Raw genomic sequence first — 25,069 nt, forward strand, 5'->3', positions numbered from 1 at the left:
GGACTGTGCAGCCATAGCTGAATAATTGATCAAAAGATAAATGCAATATAGGTTGCTGTGAGTACACACACAAAAACAGGCAAAAATCGAATATAAGCTCTGTACTTGACACTGGAAGTGAAACTGCGAAGACACCATAGCCAATTCACAGCCAATCAGAACATTTTTGATATTTCACATATACATAAAGCGAAATTCTGCACCAATGAGATTTCACAAGACTTTTCGGTGCATATAAAAAGCATTAAATTATCTTTTTTCTCCTTATTTTGACTTTGACTTGACAGCATTGGATACTAGCTAGTGAAGGGTTTGGTACTTAGCCAATCAGCTTAGATCATGATGTCATAATGCAATTTATCTGCAGCTCAGGTGATTGGCTCAAAAAAAAAATAATAATAAAATAAAAAATCAGCCATTTTCAAAGTCACAAACTCCAGTCAATGAGCTGGTATTACAGACCTGATTGTAACTTGGTTTATATTCACCAGTTGTAGTTGGTGTAAAATTAACCAATGAAACTATTCTAGAATTTATCTGAATGCATAAGTGTGCATTTTCAGGCCACACCGCAGTGCTGTACCCTCAGACTCATTATTGCTATTTGTTGTAAGGTGTGTGAAACTAGAGCATCAGCAAACAACTTATTACTTTATTCCACTGACGAGAAAACCATCTGGAACTGTAGTGAACTACATAAAAGCCCCTCCACGGGAAAAAAAACGGCCCCCAAAAAAATCCCAAATATCTAGCCTCCGGCAAAGTTAAAAAAGGAAGAAAAGCTTTGTGAGAACATTTTGGCGCACCCTTCGAGACTTCAAAGCTTATTGGCAGCTTTATTTGTGTTATGAGAAAGCTTACACCTCAAGCCCCATCCACATGTGGACGGCGTAGCTGTGAGATTACGTCTAATACACCAGGGCTGATCCATAGCACAGTGGGTCCCACTTTCATTATTCAACACCGCCTCACTGCTGTTCCCTTCTGATCCTCCGTGACTCTTTCACTGCTGACTGCAGAACTGAGCTAATGCAGCCTAATGGAGACGTCTGCCTGCCTCTTCATCCCAAGGCATAGTCATCAGCTGTGCCATCTACAGATTACCTGAGCCGTGAGGTTAACACTTCGGCCTTAGAAAGTCCTACAGCCAAGCATACACGTGAACACAACGACGAGAAATGTATGATGTATTATAGGGTAAAAGTGATATGAATGTATCACAGAAAGTGTATATAAGTTCTATAAAGTAACCATTAATGTTGTTCAGAATTTTTTTAGGCATGCGTTATTTGTGTGTGTATATATTTCAATACAAAATACATAGAATTATATTTAGACTTTTTTATAAAAAAATAAACATTTATTTATATATAAATCACAATAAACAAAGGTTTTTTATATAAATATAAAACAATAACATTATGAAATAAATAATAAACATTAAAAGTATATATACATATATAATTTATAAAATAATATAAATAAATATAAAATACTTTTATAAATAAATCACAATAAACCCAAAATATTTATTTACACAGTAGAGTTTTGCAAAGATTACATTAATTCCTAGTCATCTTAAAGATGAACTTTAAAGGAATATTAGGCGACAGCAAACATAATATAAATGTAAAATCCGGCAAAATTAGCATGCACAATAACATTTTCAATATCGGTTGATGAAAAAAACTGAAATGTGAAAAATGTGACAAACAAATAAAAAAATTGAATATCGCTCAATAACGGGCACTGTATGGTTACGATGTAATACAAATAAAAAAAATTTCCCTTGACTATTTTATTTTAAATGTTCCTTTAGTGTGACAAATAATTTTTTTTTTGTTACAATACAAATATTCCATGTAGCTCAATTAATGTAAAAAAAAAAGCTGAATGCATGATAATTCAAAAAACAATTATCCTGGGAACCCGACATGTCCTGCGGTATGAAAAGCAATGTTCTGTCCAAAACTATTTGAAATGTCAACCAACCACGTACACAAACTCAAACTAATGCATACACCACTGCATGTGCACATACGCAGATCACATGAACCGAACAGCGTATAATCGAGCGTGATGCGTAAAATCACCAAAGTAATAAAGCAACTACAGTATGGTGCAAAGTAGCTGGGGATGACGGTTCACTCACTGACAGACACATAAAGGCAACAGCAAATGTTTAGCAGAAAAAGCAAGTGAAAAAGCAGGAAACAGCGGCTGGTACTGCAGCAAGTGGAGAACAAAAGCTTTAACAGTGCATTAATCTAAAAAACAACTAGAGGCAGCACAATCCACCTTCTGCTTCACTCTTCCTCTAGTGCCAGTGACTTACCCAGAGTTTGGCCGCTCATCCGTACAGCCAAGTCCTCCGTCCCCAAACATCCAAGAGCCCTTGCGAGGGTCCTGACCTGCTTTGACAAGCCGCCTCAACTCTCTGGCTCTCCTATAGAGCATAAAAGCTCAAACATACATGCATATTTCTACGAGAATGAAGGTGTTTTTCACTCTCCAGTCTCTTCACGCTATCAAACGGCAGAGGTTTGTACTCCAGCAGCAATGCTCTGTGTCTGAACACGTCACCCTCCTCCTCCCGCTCCTCACTTGCACTCTCCGCCTAGTTACTATGGATACCCTGCTCCCATCCAGCGAGGAGCCGCCGCGTTCGCGTGCCGTAGCAGGAGTGCAGTGCAGGTGACCGTTTCCTCGGCTCGTGAAGCAGCGCTTGTGTGAGACTGAACGTCCTTAACTCACTCTCTGCTTTCTCCGCCTCACTCTCTCGTATCTCTTTCCCCTCCCTCTCTCTCTCTTTTTCTCTCGTGAGTTCCAGAGCTCAGCTGCCGCACACTGCAGTGAGATTGCGATACATTCATCCTGGTCTCATTTGTACCTTGTTTAAAACATCTTAAGCCCAGCTGACAACATTTCAGAGTTGGCTGTTGGGAAACATGACTGTCATCCAACAAACACAAACAGGATTAACAAGCTGATCCAGCGTTGAAGTTGTTGTTTGTTGGGGCAGCGGGAAATAGCCTTAATTCAATTGGCTTATGGTCTGTCTTACACCTTAAGGCTGGTAGACATACACCAACATGGCAGTTATGGCTCTCGACATTCAAAATGTGTGAGGGATATACATGTATGTACATGTACTGTAGGTTATATAAAGACGCCTGACAGAAATAGATTCTGCAGCAGCACTCCTTACTTGACTCACTAGCACAAAAAATATTCGCATCAAAATGTGCATTCACAATGTTTCTGTAGTTATTGGTTATCGGCCAATATTAGAGTTTTGTGTCATTATCTATTGGTATCAATCAAACACTATTTAATGCTCATTCTCATTTTCCAATATTTAGACAGTGCTCAAACTAATTTCCACTATTTTATCAAGATCTCTTTGCTTAGAATACATCTGCTTAAGTTAATCTATAAAACACTAATAATTAAAAAGTCTGTTAAATGTAATCTTTAGCAAATTTTAAATGACTATTCATGTTTCTATACTGTATATTTTAATGTTGTGTTGGCTACATTTACTTCAGTTTATAGTTATAATGCGTTGTATTTCTTTTTTGGACAACATAAATGTTCATATTGGATATTTACTGGTTATTGGCCAAAACTTAAAAAAGTATTAATATAGTACATCAGCTTGAAGCATGCTGAATTTTTACCCAAGATTGAAGGTATCCGCTAAAAGTGTGAAACAAATTTATATAAATTTTTTGTTTCATTACAGGCTGTGAGAGTGTATGCACAAATTATGTACCTACACATATGTGGCAAATATTTACTACCATTCAAAAGTTTTGGATCAGTAATATTTTTTATTTTGCAAGAAATGAAGACTACCAAAGAATCCTGAAAAACACTGGTTTCCACAACAATATTAAGCAGCACAATTGTTTTCAACACTGATTATAATAAGAAATATTTATTGAGTACACAATCAGCATTTTAGAAAGATTTCTGAAGGATCATGTGACCCTAAGGACTGGAGTACTGATCACAGGAATAAATTACATTTTAAAATTATTTTCTATATTTTAGAATGTTACAAATGTTTTACTATATTTTTGATCAAGTAAATACAACTTTAGTGAGCATAAGAGACATCTTTCAAAATCTTACTAACCTTTTGAGCAGTAGTGTAAAGTATAAAGTCACCCAGTCATTATCACGAAATAAATCAGGTAATAAATCAAAAACAGTTTTAACGCAAAACGAATACACTTATTACATGGCTAAAAAAACAACAACAGTTGTCTTGGACAATGGTTAATTATACAGTTCGGTGATCATTACACAAAAATATCTGACAGCAAAAACACCAATCAGAACCCAGTATTCCAGTGAGCCGTGTAATAAATAAATTTTACTGTTTGAAACCTAAGCCTCCGCCATTAACGTCACGCTTAATCTATTTTTATGAGGGTGTTTGGTGGCCGTCCTTAAGAAACAGGCCTCTCACGGGCCGCTGGGGCGTGAGGGGCCACTGGATCATCTTGATATCCATCAGCAGGATCTTTACTCACCCCCACCACGAGAACAACACTTGCATGGTCACGGGCCAAAAAGTGTGTGTCAGTATGCGTCAATTCAACACATGAACCCACAGGCCTACCCACCCACACTCGTGCATATAAAACACACACACACTTACATATACAGAACAGCCCTCAATGTGTCTTCTGGTATTAAAGCAAATGTTTTATCATCGTTGAGGTGTGAGGGAGTGTAATACAGGTGCCAAAAGAAAAGAACAGACAGACAGAAAAAAACGGGGATACCGTGTGTGTGTGTGTGTGTGTGTTTGATGGGCCTGCTGCGTTAACGAAGGCAGTAGCCATCTGCTAGTGTAAGAAAAGACAATTTGCAATCTGTGCATTTGGAGAGGTGACAGGAAGTAATGAAAACAGGAATGCAACACAAAGGACAAGGAAACGCATTATAACACACACACATACACAGAGTCTGAGAATCATAAGTGTCGGACCACGCACACTTAAAGGACACATGCCCTTACACACTTACTCACACACAAACGCGTCAGTTTTGAATCATTCGTACTTCAAGCAAGCTGTCTCTATGGTAACTACTGCCAGCAGTCATGGCAACCGGGTAACAGTTGTCAAAAAACCGAGCTAAACTATTATTACGAGATAAATGACTTCTGACCGCCTACCAACACGGCCCCGAGCACGGCAAACATAAACCAGCGGCTGCCGAGAAACACAACTTGGCACAGCATGTGACAAGTGAGAGCAAGCGCTATTTAAATACATTAAACGCAATGGTAACAATCAGAGCTGCGCTAAAAATACAGACCGTACAAGCCGTAAAATGCCATTTTAAGCACTTTACTTGTTTCTTTCTTGTATCCAGAACCATTCACGTAAACTGATGGAGACTGACCTTATTCAAGGTCCAACAGAAAACCACCCCGGCTCAAACCAGACATTTTTTGGATAAAAAAAACAAACAATCAAAATAGCTTTATCGTAATATGAGCGTGCTTTAAAAAGCCACAGGCTTGTGACCGCGCCGCCATGGGCGGCCAAATGATCCATTTGGTTTAAAACTATTCCAGACTGGTTTGGACGCATTTCATTTGGAGCTTAAGCTCATGATGTTCAATCTACATCTAAGTGATAAAGTCATTAAAAATCAATTAATATGAAATAATGAATGTAACGTATGAATATGCATGTGAGAAAAGTAAAATTAATATGTTAATATTAATAAATGAAATATAATAAATAAAAAAAACATTTTATATAGCTCAATAGATATGCATTAGATAGACTGCCGTTCAAAAGTTTGGGATCAGTACGATTTTTAATGTTTTTTTAATGGAGTCTATTATGCTCATCAAGGCTGTATTTATTTGATCAAAAATACAGAAAAACAATAATATTGTAAAATATTATTGCAATTTCTAATATCGGTTTCCTATTTTAATATACTTTAAAATATAATTTGTTTCTGTGACACAGCACTGAATTTTCAGCAGCCATTACTCCAGTCTTGAGTCACACGATCCTTCAGAAATCATTCTAATATGCTGATTTATTATCAGTGTTGAAACTGTTGTGCGGTTTAATATTTTTTTGGAACATGTGACATTTTTTTTTATTTGATTCTTTGAATAAAAAGTTGAAAAGAACAGCATTTATTCAAATTAGAAATCTTTTCTAACAATATAAGCCTGCCCTTGACTATCACTTTTTATCCATATAACACATCCTTGCTGAATAAAAGTATTAATTTCTATAAAAAACAAAAGAAAGAAAAAATGTACTGACCCTAAAACTTTTGAATAGTAGTGTATGTTGTAACACAAAATTTCTATTTTGAATAAACACTGTTCTTTTTGCCCTTACACACTTACTCACACACAAACGCGTCAGTTTTGAATCATTCGTACTTCAAGCAAGCTGTCTCTATGGTAACTACTGCCAGCAGTCATGGCAACCGGGTAACAGTTGTCAAAAAACCGAGCTAAACTATTATTACGAGATAAATGACTTCTGACCGCCTACCAACACGGCCCCGAGCACGGCAAACATAAACCAGCGGCTGCCGAGAAACACAACTTGGCACAGCATGTGACAAGTGAGAGCAAGCGCTATTTAAATACATTAAACGCAATGGTAACAATCAGAGCTGCGCTAAAAATACAGACCGTACAAGCCGTAAAATGCCATTTTAAGCACTTTACTTGTTTCTTTCTTGTATCCAGAACCATTCACGTAAACTGATGGAGACTGACCTTATTCAAGGTCCAACAGAAAACCACCCCGGCTCAAACCAGACATTTTTTGGATAAAAAAAACAAACAATCAAAATAGCTTTATCGTAATATGAGCGTGCTTTAAAAAGCCACAGGCTTGTGACCGCGCCGCCATGGGCGGCCAAATGATCCATTTGGTTTAAAACTATTCCAGACTGGTTTGGACGCATTTCATTTGGAGCTTAAGCTCATGATGTTCAATCTACATCTAAGTGATAAAGTCATTAAAAATCAATTAATATGAAATAATGAATGTAACGTATGAATATGCATGTGAGAAAAGTAAAATTAATATGTTAATATTAATAAATGAAATATAATAAATAAAAAAAACATTTTATATAGCTCAATAGATATGCATTAGATAGACTGCCGTTCAAAAGTTTGGGATCAGTACGATTTTTAATGTTTTTTTAATGGAGTCTATTATGCTCATCAAGGCTGTATTTATTTGATCAAAAATACAGAAAAACAATAATATTGTAAAATATTATTGCAATTTCTAATATCGGTTTCCTATTTTAATATACTTTAAAATATAATTTGTTTCTGTGACACAGCACTGAATTTTCAGCAGCCATTACTCCAGTCTTGAGTCACACGATCCTTCAGAAATCATTCTAATATGCTGATTTATTATCAGTGTTGAAACTGTTGTGCGGTTTAATATTTTTTTGGAACATGTGACATTTTTTTTTATTTGATTCTTTGAATAAAAAGTTGAAAAGAACAGCATTTATTCAAATTAGAAATCTTTTCTAACAATATAAGCCTGCCCTTGACTATCACTTTTTATCCATATAACACATCCTTGCTGAATAAAAGTATTAATTTCTATAAAAAACAAAAGAAAGAAAAAATGTACTGACCCTAAAACTTTTGAATAGTAGTGTATGTTGTAACACAAAATTTCTATTTTGAATAAACACTGTTCTTTTTAACTTTTTATTTATCAAAGAATCCTGAAAAAAAGTATCACAGGTCTGAAAAAATATTAAGCAGCACTGTTTCCAACATTGATTATAAATCAGCATATTAGAATGATTTCTGAAGGATCATGTGACACTGAAGACTGGAGTAATGATGCTGAAAACTCAGCTTTACGTCACAGAAATAAATGACATTTTAAAGTATATTACAATATAAAATGTTATTTTAAAATTCCAATAATATTTCAGAATATTATGTAAATATATACATCCTTGATGAGCATAAGAAAGTTCTTTAAAATGTAAAAAAAAAAAACATACATACATATGTATATATACAGTATATATATATATATATAAATGAAATGAAAATGGGAAAAAATGAAAATCCATTCACAAGTCCATTTTCATGAAAGATTTTCTTTTTTACGGTGATGGTCATGTTTGTATGTGTGTGAGAGAGCAATCACTGAGCTGCTTGAGAATGCAGACATGTTGAGCTCTGTTATGAATATTATCAGATAAATGCCTGTGGTAACCCTGAGGCCGGACACACACACACGCAAGTCTACCACTCACTAATGTGCTGTATACACACTCATAAACAGGCTCTTACATGCATGGAATGACACTGTTGAGACATACAAGAAACATACAAACACCAAAGCTTTGGACTGACATCAGCTGCCTTTGTTTAAAGAGGCTGTTTGCTTTAAGTCAGTGTCTCTGCTTGCTCACACTTAGTTACTCTGCTTGTCCTTCGGGTCAGAACTGTTCAGAATCAAAATACGGTCTTAATTATGTTGTTTCTTAATTTCACAATGAAACTAGCCCTACTCACAAGTCACCGACCGGCCTGTTTTTCCAAATTTTTTACGTGTAAACTGAGAAAAAAATTTAATTGTCATTTCTGCCAGCTGAAAGCTAATATAATTCATGCCAGGTCCGTGTAAAAATAAATGCGTGCTTAGAATAAGAAAACATTACAGTTTACTCATCCTGACTGTAATATTATGTAATGTGTCCCAAATAACTTGCAAATTCAAATAACCAAATAACAGATACTTTTACAGTATTGATATATTTAGTGCATATCATATTTATATATAATATTATCAATACCTAGGCAAAGTAAACATTCTTTATCATACCAATATTTTAATTTAGAATTTGTACATCTTGAATTAGTTCACTGGCCCAAAAAAGAGCAATAGAGCCACCTAGTGAACAGAAGGTGTATTACAGCTTGAGAAACAACTGCAAACATTCAACACATCCATAAAGAACAGGCCGAGAGGTGGGATTTTGGAATAAAATGAATAATGGACTGGTCTCAGTCGATCCAATTGCGAGATCAACCTGATTCAGGTGACATATTGGATCATCAAGTGGGCTTGCCTTGATTCAAATTTTATTCTCTATGAATAGAATCAAGCAGCAGTGACATATGAGAGACAGTAAGCAAATAAACATATAGTGATATGACAAATACTGTAATATTAGATATATATAGTGACATTATACATAGACATTTAGTACACTCAAAAGTTTGGGGTTAGTAAGATTGATTTTTTTTAATGAAATTAAATACTTTTATTCAGCAAGGTTGCATTTAATTGTTCAAAAGTAAGAGTAAAGACATTAATGGTACAAAAGATTTCTATTTTAAATAAATGCTATTCTTTTGAACTTTCTATTCATCAAAGAATCCTGAAAAAAAAATATTACTAAAATATTAAGTAGCACAACTGTTTTCAACACTGGTGGTGATAAGAAATGTTTCACAAGCAAAAAAATTAGCATATTAGAAAGTTCTGAAGGTTCATGTGACAACATGACTTCAAGGACTGAAAATTCAGATTTGCCATTAAAGGAATAAATAACATTTAAAATATATTAAAACAGTTTAAATTGCACGAATATTTCATGATAATCCTGTTTTCTTTTCAAATAAATGCAGCCTTGATGATGAGCATAAAAACTTATTAGGTGCATAATTTGGTATAAAATGAACTTTGACCATATTAAGCCACAGAGTGCTTGTGTAATTGTGTTTGTGAACAGCAATAACACACGTCTCGTCACTGTCTCGTCCAGCAGCCCTGGCATCCGTTGCCCTGAGCGTTTATGAGCTGATTTAATCTGGCTCCGTCCACAGATGCTATTTCTCTCTCCCATTGCCCTCTTTCTCTCTTCACACGGTCATTTCTCGATCTCTGAACCAAACTGCTAGTGCTGTGCTATCAGTCACCATGTTTCATTTTAAGGATGACATTCTCTAGGAAACCTGAAAACAAGGCAGTATTCTGTCCTGTCTCCCTCAGTGACTTTCTCCCCCTTCCTCTTCTTGGCTTCAGACGAGAGCACTGCTGTGTACTACACTGCATAAAGTGTCTTCTCTTTCACTCTGAGAGTCTCTCTCAGACTCATTTACAGCAGAGAGTTCAGGACAGCGACCCGGGAGACAGAGGCGCTCTGTGATCTGTCTGAAGCGAGGCTCATTAGGGGAAGTTCAGAATGTCCCATTCCGTGAACAGCTCAACTACTCACACACACACAAAATGTCAAAGAAGATCGTTCTGTGCATATCCACCTGCTTTTTCGCTCTTTTCAAATAGTCTGAGCTTGTGTTAAAGGGATAGTTTTTCATGCAATAATAATTATTTTGTCTTAATTTACTCACCCACATGTCAATGTCATTGTAAACCTGTATGACTTTCAAAAACAATTTAAAGTTTCATTTAAAGTTGTAAGGTTTAGTGATTTAGTTATGTGCTTTTGTCATTTTTATTCGTTTTTAATATATTTTTATATTTTAGTACTTAAGACTTTTTTTTTTTTTACTTAATATTTATATGTGACCCTGGACCACAAAAGCAGTCATAAGTAGCACGGGTATATTTGTAGCAATAGCCAACAATACATTGCATAGGTCAAAATGATCATTGGTGGCTGACTAAATACTTTTTTCCCCACTGTATTTCCTTTATGCCAAAAATCATTAGGATATTAAGTAAAGATCATGTTCCATGAAGATATTTTGTAAATGTCCTACCGTAAATATATCAAAACCAAAATTTTGATTAGTAATATGCACTGCCAAGAACTTCATTTGGACAACTTTAAAGGCGATTTTCCTCAATATTTAGATTTTTTTGCACCCCCAGATTCCAGATTTTCAAATAGTTGTATATCGGCCAAATATTGTCCTATCCTAACAAACCATACATCAATGGAAAGCTTTTTTACTCAGCTTTCCAAAGATGTATAAATGGTTTTGTGTTCCAGGGTCACATATTTTATTTTGTCATCTTTAGTTCAATTAACCCTCTGGGGTCAGAGGGTGTTTTGGGGCCCAGGAGAAGTTTTGGCATGCCCTGACATTTGATGTTTTTTTCAGCATCTTAAAAACATATCAATGGCACAATTTGTCTTACAATAATATGTGAGCAGAGAAAACAACGTTTATGTATTGTTAGTGAAAAAAATGTTGTTTTGTTATTATGACTATACACAAATAACACTAGACCCTTTGCCGTTTCAAACGATGCCTTATTCATATTTGTACGATCAAAAATGACAGAGTATTTGTAGCTAAGTTGTAAGTTTTAGTGATTTTGTTAAGTGCTTTTGTCATTTTTATTAGTTTTTTCCCCAATATTTATATTATAATTACATTTATATAGAAAAAATGAGAGAGACCTCAACGGTGCGGGCTGCTTCGACCCCAGAGGGTTAATGAAAATAATTTTTAATAGTTTTAAAGGGGTCATATGATGCTTTTTTAAAGATCATTATTTTGTGTATTTGGTGTTACAGAATATGTTGACATGTTTTAATGTTAAAAAAACACATTATTTTTCAAATACTGTACATTATTGTAAGTCCTCTATGCCCCGCCTCTCTCAAACGCTTCGTTTTCACCAAAGTCCCTCCTTCCGACAAGCGCAGTCTGCTCTGATTGGCCAGCTGACCCAGTGCATTGTGATTGGCCTAACACCGCAAGCACTCGTCGGAAATGTAACGCCCCTTACCATAATCGCAAGCTTCATCTTTCAAAATAAATTTAAAGACAGAGCCCGAAAGGGGAATAGAGTTGCGTGACAGACACAGTGATGAAGCTGGTCTCTCTGCTCTCTCTCTCTCACACACAGCACACACACACACACACACACACACACACATACACGATGCGCAAAACTCTGCATTTGAACAGTCAATAGCAAATACTTAAAATAATAACAAAACATACTTACAGTAGCTGATTCAGAAGCGCCAGATTGTCATAGCAAAGTCAGAATTACTTCCTCTCCTAGGTTCACGAAACGGTCATCTATAAAATGCATTGCTGTTCTGTTGTAAGTGATCTTAAAGATTCCTAAATGCATCTACTTTCGGAAGGCCAAATAAAGTGCTTTTGCTCTCGCCTAGAATCACACAGCGTCTCCCTGACATGGCTGAATCAACACTAACTGCGGTTACTGAAACCACGCCTTCTTTCTTTGCATGCACATTTGGGCGGCATTATGCTAATATTTCCACATAGTGAGGTAGATATGTGGGGGCGTGTTAGAATGAGCTGTTTTAGGGGGGCGTGGCAGAGTCTTAACTTTGATAAAGAATATCTCTTTGGTTTTGAGACTTTAGTCTTTGCAACTTCAGGGATCTTATCTATGCACAATCAGCTTGTAACACTCCAAAGAGAAAGGAAAACTTGAAATCGCATCATATGACCCCTTTAAATAACACTTGTGGAAACGCAAATGAGATATGAGAGTTTATCATCACACAAATTTATCATATGGCTTCAGAACACTTATAAAGAGTACAATTATTTTTTGTGTCCATTTTGGAGCTTGACAGCTGCAGTTTCCATCATATGGAAGAGCAGCATTAACATTCTTCTAAACTTCTCTTTTTGCATTCCACAGAAAAAAAACAATTCTTTGAAAACAAGATTTGAACAACAGGGTGAGAAAAAAGATTTGACAACATTTTTGAATGAACTTCCTTTAAACTCAGTACTTATTCACCATACCACAATCATAAAATGCTAAACTTCCTATATGTACAGTGGTGTTTAGCAAACATTCTGCTAACAGCAGTGTTAATAAAGTTGTGTGTCCTAATTAAACACTGAGCCTGAAGGAATGACAATGTTAACAAAACACACAGGCATACTGTAATAGTGTGTTTCACCACAGTCACATGGTCACAACTGCAAACACAAACAATCAGAATACCTCCAACAACAATTTTTTGCTAAACGTATTCATTCAAAACTATAAAAACACTAATTTCCTTACTCTGGCTCCCTCTTGTGGCTAAACCATGTGTTTATTCCCACTTCAGCATTCCAATTACTTTCCACAGCGAGTGGGTGTGTGTGTACTTTTTTCGAGAGCTAAAGAAATCACATCCCACATTATTATATAATCTGCTCATTCCTTTTTTCGGTTTCTCTTTCTCTCCCTCGGCTGAAAGTGAGTGAAATTAGCATACGTGAGGCTGTAATTAGAGTCATTTAACACCATATCTGTTAAAGCAACACATTACGCGATCTCACTGTCATCAAACATCCCATTTATCTTTATCAAACACGGGAAAACATCCATCAAGCATTCACTATTTCTGTTTAACTCCATGGGCTGCAGGAATAACTATTCAATTACAGGTAAAAAATGCCTTTATTTGGCTGATAAAGACCTGAGAGCTCAATCGGTTGCATTAATAACAGTGTGCGGATATTTACTATGTTAAAATATTTCCCAAACATGCAGGCTATGCTCAAAAACAGATCAAGTTATCCTGAAATGTCTTCTGTTCAGTGTCATACCAGAGATGCTACTATTATATCTATTGTTTCACTGCAGTCGAAAGCAAGACAGATCGGACAGGATTGTTTATCAAACAAACACAATTACAGGCAAGATTCAGAGCCAACCAAAACTCTATTACGACAAATCGGCCAATAGGATGTCAGAATGATTCAAGATGATGTCTCAACCTCTGGTTGTCATTTCAAAGGGCCTCTAGCAAATCTTGTCTTAAAAGACAGCCTCATTCCATCAGCACTAACACAACAATAACAGAATATATGGCTAAACACTCGTGTGTGTGTGTGTACTGTATAAATACAGGGTTCACACATTCACATATTTTTTTATATAAAAGATATATATATATATATGTTTAAATCATTTTACACTGAATACAATTAAATATTATATTATATTATAGTATAGTATATTATCAAAACTTTTATTTAAGATTTATTCACAATTTCCCCAGTTATATTTTATTTTCCTAATATTTCCAGGTTTCCCTTGACTGTGACCCTTACAATTCAAACACAAATGAATCTTTTAGAACTCGATTTCATCAGAACTTCAGAAGACAGGAAGTGAAGTAAGCAGGACTTACATTAATGAGCTCGATCTCCCAGATCTTCTTGACCAGCTCCATGGAGGTGTAGCCGTTGATGAGGAAAGACTTGGTATAGTCTCCCAGCTCCAGAGACTCCAGCCATTCTGCCACTGAGGTGGGGTTATTTCCATCGTAACCAATGGGCCGCACCTTAAACATAGAAACAACCACATCAGTAACAAATCCAGAGGCTGGACACAGTTTGGGTTATAAATGAAGAGGTCTAGCAACAGGAAATATTGTTATTCTGTGCTGGAAACACCTGCTTGGAGTGCTAGCATGAATTTCCATTCTGGTCCACACTGATATGGCGCTGGTCTAGCCGATAAATAGGAGACAGACAAGCTAACAAAACAAAATTGTGTGTTTTATTCCTAGGGAATAATTCCCGTATTTACTGATAAAAGAACATATACTGAATACACAGGCCTAGGACAAAAGCATCTGCCAAATGCATAAATGTAAATGCCGACAGAGAGAAGCTATCAGCTAAAACAGAGTTTGAAAGCGCTGACTGCAGATGAAAAGTTGAGTTTTTCTCTTTTCATAGTGAGCCCTCATATCGCGCTCTCACACACATACCATTTCCTGTCCTTAATCTTAAATTCAACTTCTTTTTAAAGCAATAATTTTAATTTTGAACTTAAAAATGGAAGTTCTGTCATCCTCTACTTTTCCATATAATGTAACTTAATAGACATCCAGTCCATTGAGCTCCAAAATGTCAAAAAAGCCGCATAAAAGTTATTATATATAATAGATAATTATAGTGAGTGACTTTAATTGGATCTTTTCTTCCTAAAATGCTATTACATGGCTTCAGAAGACATTTACGGGTGGTGTTTTGGAGCCCAAATCCACATTAGCGTTTCTAATTTGGAAAAGAGCAACAAGAACATTATTCAAAGTATGTTTTTTGTGTTCCACAGAAAAATTAAGTCATATTGAGGATGAGTAAATGATGAAAGAATTTTCATTTTTGGCTGAACTATCCCTTTAAACTCACCCCTTTCGGCTCATGTTTGAGGTTTTCAAATCTGTTTGAATAAAAGCAGGTTTGCACATTAGTGTGTGTGTGTCCTTTCTATCTTATCACAACACAACCACTCCCCTCTGCGGTGTCCTTTCAGAGATTGTGAAGGAGAAAGGGAGTGCAAGGTTGTTTGGGACACAAGTGAGATTTATTTGATGTCGGGTCTCCTGCGCATACGCACACACTCAATGCCAGAAGCTTTGCTGGATTACTCTAGAGGGGGTCTTACATTGATTATTCTTGGGGGAGGGTGCACCCTGGGAAGTGTGTGTGATAAATGTGGATACCATGAAACCTCATTTTGTAATGAAATTCAGGACACACACACATGTATCACATGCAGAATTTCAATGATCAGCACGTATTTTGTACGGCTACATTTCATTACAGTGCTCTTCAGTTCAGTGTCTTTGTGTGTCATTGAAGTCATTGATGCTCTCATCAGGATTGCCTGACCGTAACTTATCAACCTTTTATGAGTGAGCCATTACATTTGCAATAAGCGAGAAGTGAAGCCCGAGTATATCATCTTTAGAGCTTCACAGCCACTGGTTACTATTTGCTGTGGCTCAAAATGATTCATTGTTTTTCATGGAAGAAAGAAAATCCTTTTTTGTTTTAATTACAAATTTGCTTCCAAACACATTGTTTTGTGATATTTTTGGAGCTGAAAGCACCCTGTGGGAGCCCTAGGACGTCCCCGATGTCTGTACTCACCCTGGGCAGCAGGCGAATAGCCTGAAGAAGTCGCTGTCTGTGGGCAGAGTTTAAAATCCCGATCTCTAGCAGGTCCTGGTCCTCCACGACATTACTACCCTACAGTTAAAAAAAAAAATTACAAATCAAATCATTTGTACTACTGTAAAGGTTCAACAATAACATCTGTTCAAGTAGTTATAAAGCATACAAATAATAATAATAATATTGCCCAGCAAAAATAAATAAATAAAATAGTGTAATAATTTGGAATACTTTAGAATTAGGTTCACTGGAACAATGATACCTGTTGAAGTAGTAACAAAAGAATCAAACAAATAATAATAATCATAATCATAATAATAAACAATATTGCCCAGCAAAAAATAATAATAAGATATTAATAATAATTAGTAGTAATAATTTGGACTACTTTGGAATAGGCTCACTGCAAAAATTATACCTGTTGAAGCAGTAACAAAAGAATCAAACAAATAATAATAATAATAATAATAATAATAATAAATGGATGGTAATTTATTATTATTATTATAATGCTTGGACAGAATCCATCTAGTTTACATGGACACACAATAAATAAGGCATAAGAGACAATTTGCTCTAATTAAAAAAATTGGCCTCTTCAGATCGCATGAGCATCCCAATCAGGAGATCCACAAGCCCATCAAACATTATTCAAATCAACAATCCACAACTTGATGTGCACAGGTGCAAAAAACACATGCTGTCTTTAACACACACACACACACACAGAGAGCGCTATTAAGCAACTGCTGTTTCATGCTGGGTTTCACCTTTAATGACCTTTCAGTTACTCCAATCAGACCAATCTACCTCCTATCCAACAGGGCCAGAGATCTGAAAAAACACACTATTCTTAACAAACACACACACATGCGGGCTTTCCTCATAGGATTAATAGTATCTCATTTCCGCCAAGTGATTCCCTATATCTACCAAAACACAAAACACACATACACAAAGATACACATGGAAATATAAGGTGAATGAAAACATGCTGACATAATGATAATGCACTCTGTGATGTGTCTATCACTCCACAAAGCTGGATAACCTTGACGATCCCACTCAAGTATAATATATAGCTGATGAAATCACTTCTGAGCACCAGCATCTGCTCCATTCACAGCACTACAATCCAGACCAGAATACTGGCATGCCGAGTAGAGTTAGATTGATTGCAGGTGTCCCAAGACATTACTAATCAGTCACAGCACAGACCTGCTGGAAGCACACTGCTTGCTGCACACTGCATATTGCCTGCTATTTCTTTTTTTAAATAGCACAGTATGCATTATGCAAAGATAAACGTTTGCAAGAGTATTACACTTCATTGCTGTCACATTACACTGCATGTTTAATTCAGCAAGCGGCATTAAGTTATCATCTTGGAAATTAATACACATTTAATCCAAGCTTGTGTAAAAACGTCTAAACTCTTAGCAGTTTGGTCAAATAATGGGTCAAGAAAAATATGTTTGAATTGAAATTACAGTTGCTAATTCCAGTTCATTTGCAATACAAAGGTCAAGTTGAGTCCATCGCATTTTGAATATTTAATTCTATGCAAATTGTTCACAATTTGGAAACTTTGCACAGAATACATACCGCAAACAGCAGAAATAATATGAGTAGTGTGGTACAGTGAATTAATTTATGCATATAAATTATGCATTTAAATGCAAAAGTGCAGGCAACATAATACCATTTTAGATGAAATATGTTTAACAATATTAAATGTATTTAAATCAATGCAATCATTCATTGTTTAGCCCTAAAAAGAGAAATAATCTGCATCTTGTGAGTAACTGTCTGAATGCAGATGTGCTGAACATTATTAGTAAACCACAAAAATAATTGTGTAAGCAATCCATCAATCCAACAAAACAAAACACAATAAAACTTAAAATTTAAGTGTCCATAAAAAAAATTCTGATCAAATTTCTTTTAGTATCAAAATGCAAATTACCAAAATAATACCCCAGTGTGATTGTTGTATCATTCAAACAGTGTGAAGGTGAAAGATATAACAGCTCACGAAACAACAGCATCTCAAATCCTCATAGCAAGTTCAGAGTAAGATAAATGACCAGCACCATGACGCTAAATTGTTCGTCTCAAAACTCCCTGAAGTCCTGAAGTCCTATCATCTCTCCGGCACTTAACTCACTCTCAGGAAATGATGTTGCCTGGCTCTTTCAGACTGAATGAACTGTTTAAATTTTTACTTTTAAAATGTCACATTGGTTCCAACTAAATGTTTTAGGGCAGTGCCGTATTCACACTCTTCCTAATACCAAGGGAACAAGCGACTACACACTGCAGTCTGTCTTAAATATATATCTGCTTTAAAGGGGTCCTATTACGCTCTTTTACAAAGTCATGATTTAGTTTTGGGGGTGTACTAGAACAGGCTCTCATACTAGGTTGTTCGAAAAACACATTCACATATTTTACATTATTACAACACCCCTCTCCCCAGTCTGGCATGAACAGCTCGAATAGTTCCTGTATCAAATGAAGGCCCGCCTTCTGAAATACGAAATGTGCTGTGATTGGTTAGCTGGGCCAGTGTGTGTTGTGATTGGCAGCGATCGGCGCCTGGTCGGGAAATGTCATGCCCCGGTCTTACCATAGCCGCCTGCTGCGAGCTTCAGTGTAAATATTGCGTCAAAATCGAATCAATTTGAGCGCGATTTAAACCCGGATGATTGTAACCACTCTACGTCCGTCTGCCTTGGGAAAACTAGCGTGTCTCTGACATTGTGATAACACTCGTTGCCTTCTCTAGTGCAGCTCAACCAGGTCTCGTCCCATTCGTCGATATTTGTAATATCACAAATCCCGGAAAATATGCATTGTAGTCCAAACGAGTCGATCGTTGTAGTTTTTGAAAATTGATTTCTGTTAAATAAAATATCTCCTTTTGAATTGGACTTTGAGCTTTGTAATTTTGCAGATCTTTTTTATGCTCAAACAGCAACATTACAGACTAACTAAAGTGAAAAAGCATAATAGCACCCCTTTAACATTCAAGCAGAGAAGCTTTACAAGCCCAACACATCAGAAGGAAGCAGCAGACCTCCATCTAATATTAATTGTATCTGAAGGCCTTTCAGAAGCTCCATCCTACAGAGACCAGAGAAAAAGGGAATGTGTGTCTTTGTGGTTCATCCAGATGTCCCATTCATTCAGAGGAGATGCTTTTGCTAGAGGCATAAAATTACATAGTAATGAACTGCTGACTGGACTAAAACACTTAAAGGTGATGGGTGCAATTTTTTGCATTTTAAAACACTTATCCAAGTTTAATGTGCAGAGACAACACTCAACCAACGCCGTGAGTTTGGGGCAGGATTATCTGTTTGACTGACCAATGGCAGATGTGACAAAAGTTCGGGAGGCTTATTTGCCATTTTTTTCTGTAAAAAAGACTGAAAAGGTAGCAAACTGACTTCACTACTACCTTTAGACTTCAGTGACTGCATTGGAAAAATGTTTAGGATTCGTTAACACGCATTTCCACAGTATCAATGGGTCAGTAAGATTTTTTTAATGTTTTTAAAAGAAGTCTCTTATGTTCATCAAGGCTGCCTTTATTTGATCAAAAATGCAATACTAATATTGTGAAATATTATTAAAACTAAAATAACTGCTTTCCATTTTAATGTATCTTAAAATGCAATTTATTCCTGTGATGGCATAGCTGAATTTTCAGCAGTCCAGTCTTCAGTGTCACATGATCCTTCAGAAATCATTCCAACATGCTGATCTGGTGCTCGAGAAACATTTCTCATTATTATCAATGTTGAAAACAGTTGTGCATGATACTTTTTGCTTTTTCAAGATTGTTTGATGAATAGAAAGTTTAAAAGAACAGCATTTATTCAAAAAAAGACCTGCCCCAACTGCCCTGTAAAGGAGCCTTTAGAGTGCAGTTATATGCCCATAAAATTCTAAATACTGGGGCCAAAACGCCCCTGTTTGAGATTTTGTCTCATACTTATATATTAGTTAAGCAATATCACACGAGCAATGAGTGCAATATCACACAAGTGCCGTTTTTGTCCCAAGTAGCACGAGTGATATCGATTTTATACAACAGTTCAATAAATACGAACCTAATACTGTTATATTTTAGACACAATATTGTCTGTTTTTGCTCAGTTTTGCCAGCACAAATATTACCAATTAAAGCCACAGCAGAACTGTTGTGCATGTCCGAGCAACGCACAATTTCTGAATGAATCCGCCTTTTGAATGAATCAGGTGAACCACTGATTCAATGGCCCATTCATAAAGACAGAATTTACTTAATTACTAAATAATTCCGCCATTTGAACAATCAAATGAATGACTAATTTACTGTCACCTACTGGCAGTTTTAGTTTCTTATTTCCAGAGTATCATTTTAATAGTTAATAAAAAATCTGAAAATAACTTATTAAAGCGATAGTTCACCAAAAAAAAAAAAAAAAAAACCTATCTAAAGCTTTTTTTTTTTTTTATTACATGCTTTTCTCATATAACACAAAAATGGCTTAAAAATATATTTTGTGGGTAATTTCACAGCCAAACTTAATTTGTGATTAATATGTGATTAATTATATTAATTCATCATTAATCACCACATTGTGTAATTAATTAAGATTCAAAATTTTAATAGACTGACAGCTCTGATTTTTTAACAATGTAAATGTCTTAACTGTCATGTTTGACCAATTTAATGCATCATTGCTGAATAAAACTAGTAATGCCTTAAAAACTCTTACTAAACTGAAACTTTTGGATGGCAGTGTATAAATAGTATATATGTCATTAATAAGCCTTACTTCCCATTATAGCTCTTTCCAAAAAACAAAAAAAAAACATCTGGCTAATGTGAGCTTTTAAAACACAATCATGTGTAGCTTAAGCCTATATAAAAGTTATTTATTCAATTAAAAATCCTTATATGTGAAATTTTTCTCTCAATGAGTGTTTGCACCTGTACAGGTGAGGTTGTGCAGAAAGCCCTTATATGGAGATGGTTAGGCTTGTATTATACTAATATCTAACCGCAGGCACACACATTCCTGCCTTTAGAATAACTGAGATTCATCAATATTATAACCAAAACAATTTTATGCTAATGCACCTGTTGTGAATCCAGCGGAACTTTAGCATGAAAACAATGTAGAACTGTGAGCAATTATTAATTACTGAGAACCACCGTGAGCATATTTATAAATAGAGTTTTGATTGTCGTATCTCTTGGATAAGGTCACGTTCAGTATTTTGTATTGCTAGCAGGTAAAGCTGTCAATGTCGGCACTACGATGGTTGCTGACAAATCAACACTGGCTTCGAGAGGTTTTTTTAACATCCTATTAAAAAAATGCTTTGCGTGGAAACAGTGTAATCCATTTCCTTGACAACAGTTGGGAAAGAAACTGATTTCATAAAAAATTCTATAGCTAAAATACTCTGTACTCTATTCTTTTCTTTCTGCTGTTGCCTCGGCAACCACAGGAATGGATGCAGGTCAGAGCTGGGGGAGGGTAATCAGCATGAGCAACTAAACACTCGCAAAACGACTCATTACACACACAAACATATGCATGAGCATCCGATTCAGTCACACAATGTATAGGATTTAGTCACAGCTCCATTACCCATCAGCTCAGTGCAGTTTATACCTGCATGTGGACCACAGTTCCCATGAGTCTGTGGCTCACCTGTAAACGTCACCTGCTTTAGTAACGGAATCTCACTGATATCTGCACTATGACAGTCATTTAGAATAAATGCGTCCTTCTGAAAAGCAACAGATACTTTAAGCAAAGCAGCAGTAGTTGTGAAATCATGTCTTTTGGTAGAGCCACAGTCTGCAACAAATAAATTAGAAGTCTAAAAGCGTAGAGCTATAAACAATGCAAGAGAACTAAACAGATTGCATTGAGTCACTGTATCTACTCAAAGACATTGTTCTAGAAGCTTGCAGGGTGAAACGAGTGATCTTAAAAGTACAGTAATAATAGCAAGATCACTTAGGAGTTTCTGAATATTGTACACTTAATCAGTATTTGTGTCTTGTATTCAAATCTTAGACTTAATTAATTGACTTAAAGGAGTAGTTCATCCAAAAATGAAAATTTTGTCATCATTTACTCACCCTCATGTCGTTACAAACCTGTTTGAGTTTCTTTCTTATGTTGAACACAAAAGAAGATATTTTGAAGAATTGTGAAGAACCAAACAGTTGTTGGTCCCCACTGAGTTCCATAGTAGGGAAAGAAACTAGCATTCTTCAAAATATCTTCTTTTATGTTCAAAATAAGAAAGAAACTCATACAGGTTTGGAATGACAAACCTAAATGATGACAATTTTTGTTTTTGGGTGAACTATCCCTTTAATTCTAGACATATTCTTGAAAATGAGGTTTTCTTACTCCTCTGGCAAATTTTCCCCACTAAATTCTATTAGATTTACACTTAAAACAAGTAAAACAATTTGCCAAAGGAGTATAAAATATTCAGAATACATTATCTGAAAACAAGCCTTAATATCAACAATAAATAATGCAAGTTTGACTCTCATTTATGTGGGTTTAAGCACATTAAGGCATTTCTAGTATAAAAAATACAAAAATGTTTGCAGAGTACTGTTTGTTTTACACTGACCACTGTGCGTGTTAGAAGTGTTAGACAATGAGTTAATGGGTCACTCATGACGACTTGTGTGGTTTTCAGTGCACTTTCAGTTCATCATTGCACTACCCTGTGGAAAAACAGCATAAGCTGATCAACAACATTGTTTCTTAACAAGAAAGATTTATTTGGCCAACCAGCAATTATTATTATTCTTTGGCCAACCATGCTTGTTGACCAGCTTAAGCAGTTAAATACACTATTCTGATCCATCAGTTATACCAGCACTAACAAAATACCTATGCTTTCTGAGCTACATTTCAACCAAAACTGTGATCGCTCTCTGCAGAAGAGTTTACTGGTAATCATAAATTGATCGACTCTTCGCAGAAATAACATCTTCCAACTTGCCCCTTCATCTCTACAGGTGCTCCTAAACAACTATGATTGCTTTGGTAGTTGAAGATGGATTGCCTCAACACTTTCTCCCCCAAACACACACCAACACAAACCAGGCAAACGCATTCATGCATCTGAACACGCCCACGGTGGACATGTTTTCTGCATTGTCAGAGGAGTGACGTTTACCACGTGTTGGAATCCAATGTATCAATGAGTACCCATGCAGCACTGCACAAAGGTAATCATGAAACAAATAATGTGCAATATTATATATAATTTTTAATGTATTTAAATTTCTATAATTTACTCTATTTCTATAATACATTTTTGTTCAATTTCTATTTTCCTATAATTTAGCTCTGTTACAGAACACCCAGTTACTAAAACTTCTATAATCGTCTAAACTAGACATGTTAGATCAAATATTTATAATGAAAACGTATAATTAACAATCTCTTTGCATTCCAAAGTTCCCAAAAAGCTGATATGGCAGTACAGACTGGAAACATACAGGGCCAGACAATACTCACATGTGAAATGTAACAATATTCAAGAAAATATTGTGTTATGTAACAGAAGACCAACAGATTAAGATACTGGACATCTCACATAATCACAGAACAGCTCACCTGAGGACACAAACACTCAAGTACACATGCAAACCCACACCACCCACAACAAGCAACTTATGACTAATGAAATAAAGACACACTCAGAAAACTGGCCGCAGGGAAAGACAGAGATGGAAGTGTGAAGGAGACACTCACCATAAACTGAACGTTGTCGAAGCCGTTAGACAGCAGGTGGTTTTCGTACTGCACGAGACCGATGTTGTCCAGCCACTGTCCCACGGACTGGACGGGGCAGCGGGGGCCTATCAAGGGGTGCAGAGGGAGGCGTTTGAGAAGTGAGTAGCCATCCACCCGGTAGCAGCGACAGTCCGGCTGCGAGAGCTGGCACTGCCACATCATGTTCCGTGCAAAGTGACTGTCAAATGAACCCGCCATGCTCAAGAAGCCACGGAGAGCGCGAGTGGAAACGGGAGAGACAGAAAAAGAACGAGAAAAAGGAGGTAGGAAAGTGATTTCAAGGAACAGAAGAAAGTAATGCTAAGAAAACAGCTGAGCGAGGGAGGAAAACAGAAAGAGAGAGCAAATTAGAAGTAGAGGGTCCTCTCAGGAGAGTGAGCGTTAGGGTCTGTGCTGGTGGAGAAGTACGCCGGCTGTGGAGGTAGACATGCTGAAGGCTCCAAATTACATCCACAAGAGAGGCGAGAGAGATGCGGATTACCAATGCTGTGCTGCTCAACGTGTCTCTCAACCTGTGGAGAGTGCAGGCATGTGTGTGTGTGTGTGCGCGTTTGCGTGTGCGGGAGGGAACAAGCGAGCGTGCGCGAAAGAGGATAGGAATGACAGCGTGCAGCTTGCTTGGTAGATTTCTGTTTCTCCAGCACTCCCACACTCATTTGTATGCCTCTGCATCCTGTGCCACTGTGCGCTCTCTCTCTCCCTCCCTCTCGGTCTCTCCTTCTCCCTCCCTTCTTTCCACTAGCTGTACCTCACATTGCCGATAATAGCCATCAGATCAACCCCAGCCTCTCTGTCTGAGTGTAGAAGCTGCTGTTGCTCCCTCCCACATGTACACACACATACACACACACTCTGTGGGCGTCTGTGAGCACTGGTGGAATGGCAACACAAATGGGCTTTCTGTGGACAGAAAAATGAGGGACCACTGCAGAGGAGAGGAGAGGCAAAAGCATAGGAGAAGCAAGGAAAGGAGACGAGACAGGAGAGGAGACCAAAGAAGAGGTGAAAGGAGAGAACAGGAGGGTAAAGATGAGAGGAGACGAAACAATTAGATGCAAGATTAAAAGGTTACAATTGAGGTGGTGAGGGGAGAAACAAAGATAGAGGAGGAGAGGAGAGGTAAAGTGGAGGCGGTGAAAGAAACGGTGCAGAGTCAAGAGGAAGTGATGAAAGTAGGGATAACAGGCAAAAGGTGAGAGGACAGGTGAGGGATGTAGGGATGAAAGGAGAGAAGGTGAAATGAGAGGGGGCAAGAGGAGAGGACAGGAAAAGTGAGAGATGAAGCGAAAGGAGAGGAGACAAG

At 36.7% G+C, this 25,069-nt stretch overlaps 1 protein-coding gene across 5 annotated transcripts in view; it reads right to left on the minus strand.

Moving 5' to 3' along the window:
- The window catches only part of anks1b (ankyrin repeat and sterile alpha motif domain containing 1B), a 207,248-nt gene that overhangs the window by 25,524 nt on the left and 156,655 nt on the right, over positions 1-25,069 (minus strand). For all 5 annotated transcript variants that reach the window (XM_016278922.1, XM_016278944.1, XM_016278938.1 and 2 more), the window contains exons 15-17: positions 23,725-23,831; positions 15,905-16,003; positions 14,152-14,304 (exon numbers count right to left, since the gene is read on the minus strand). In XM_016278922.1, coding sequence (XP_016134408.1) covers positions 14,152-14,304; positions 15,905-16,003; positions 23,725-23,831 — 359 coding nt within the window. The remainder of the gene's footprint in view (positions 1-14,151; positions 14,305-15,904; positions 16,004-23,724; positions 23,832-25,069) is intronic.

This window comes from Sinocyclocheilus grahami, unplaced genomic scaffold (genome assembly GCF_001515645.1).
Source record: "Sinocyclocheilus grahami isolate Dianchi unplaced genomic scaffold, SAMN03320097.WGS_v1.1 scaffold8.1, whole genome shotgun sequence".
Lineage (NCBI taxonomy): Eukaryota > Metazoa > Chordata > Actinopteri > Cypriniformes > Cyprinidae > Sinocyclocheilus > Sinocyclocheilus grahami.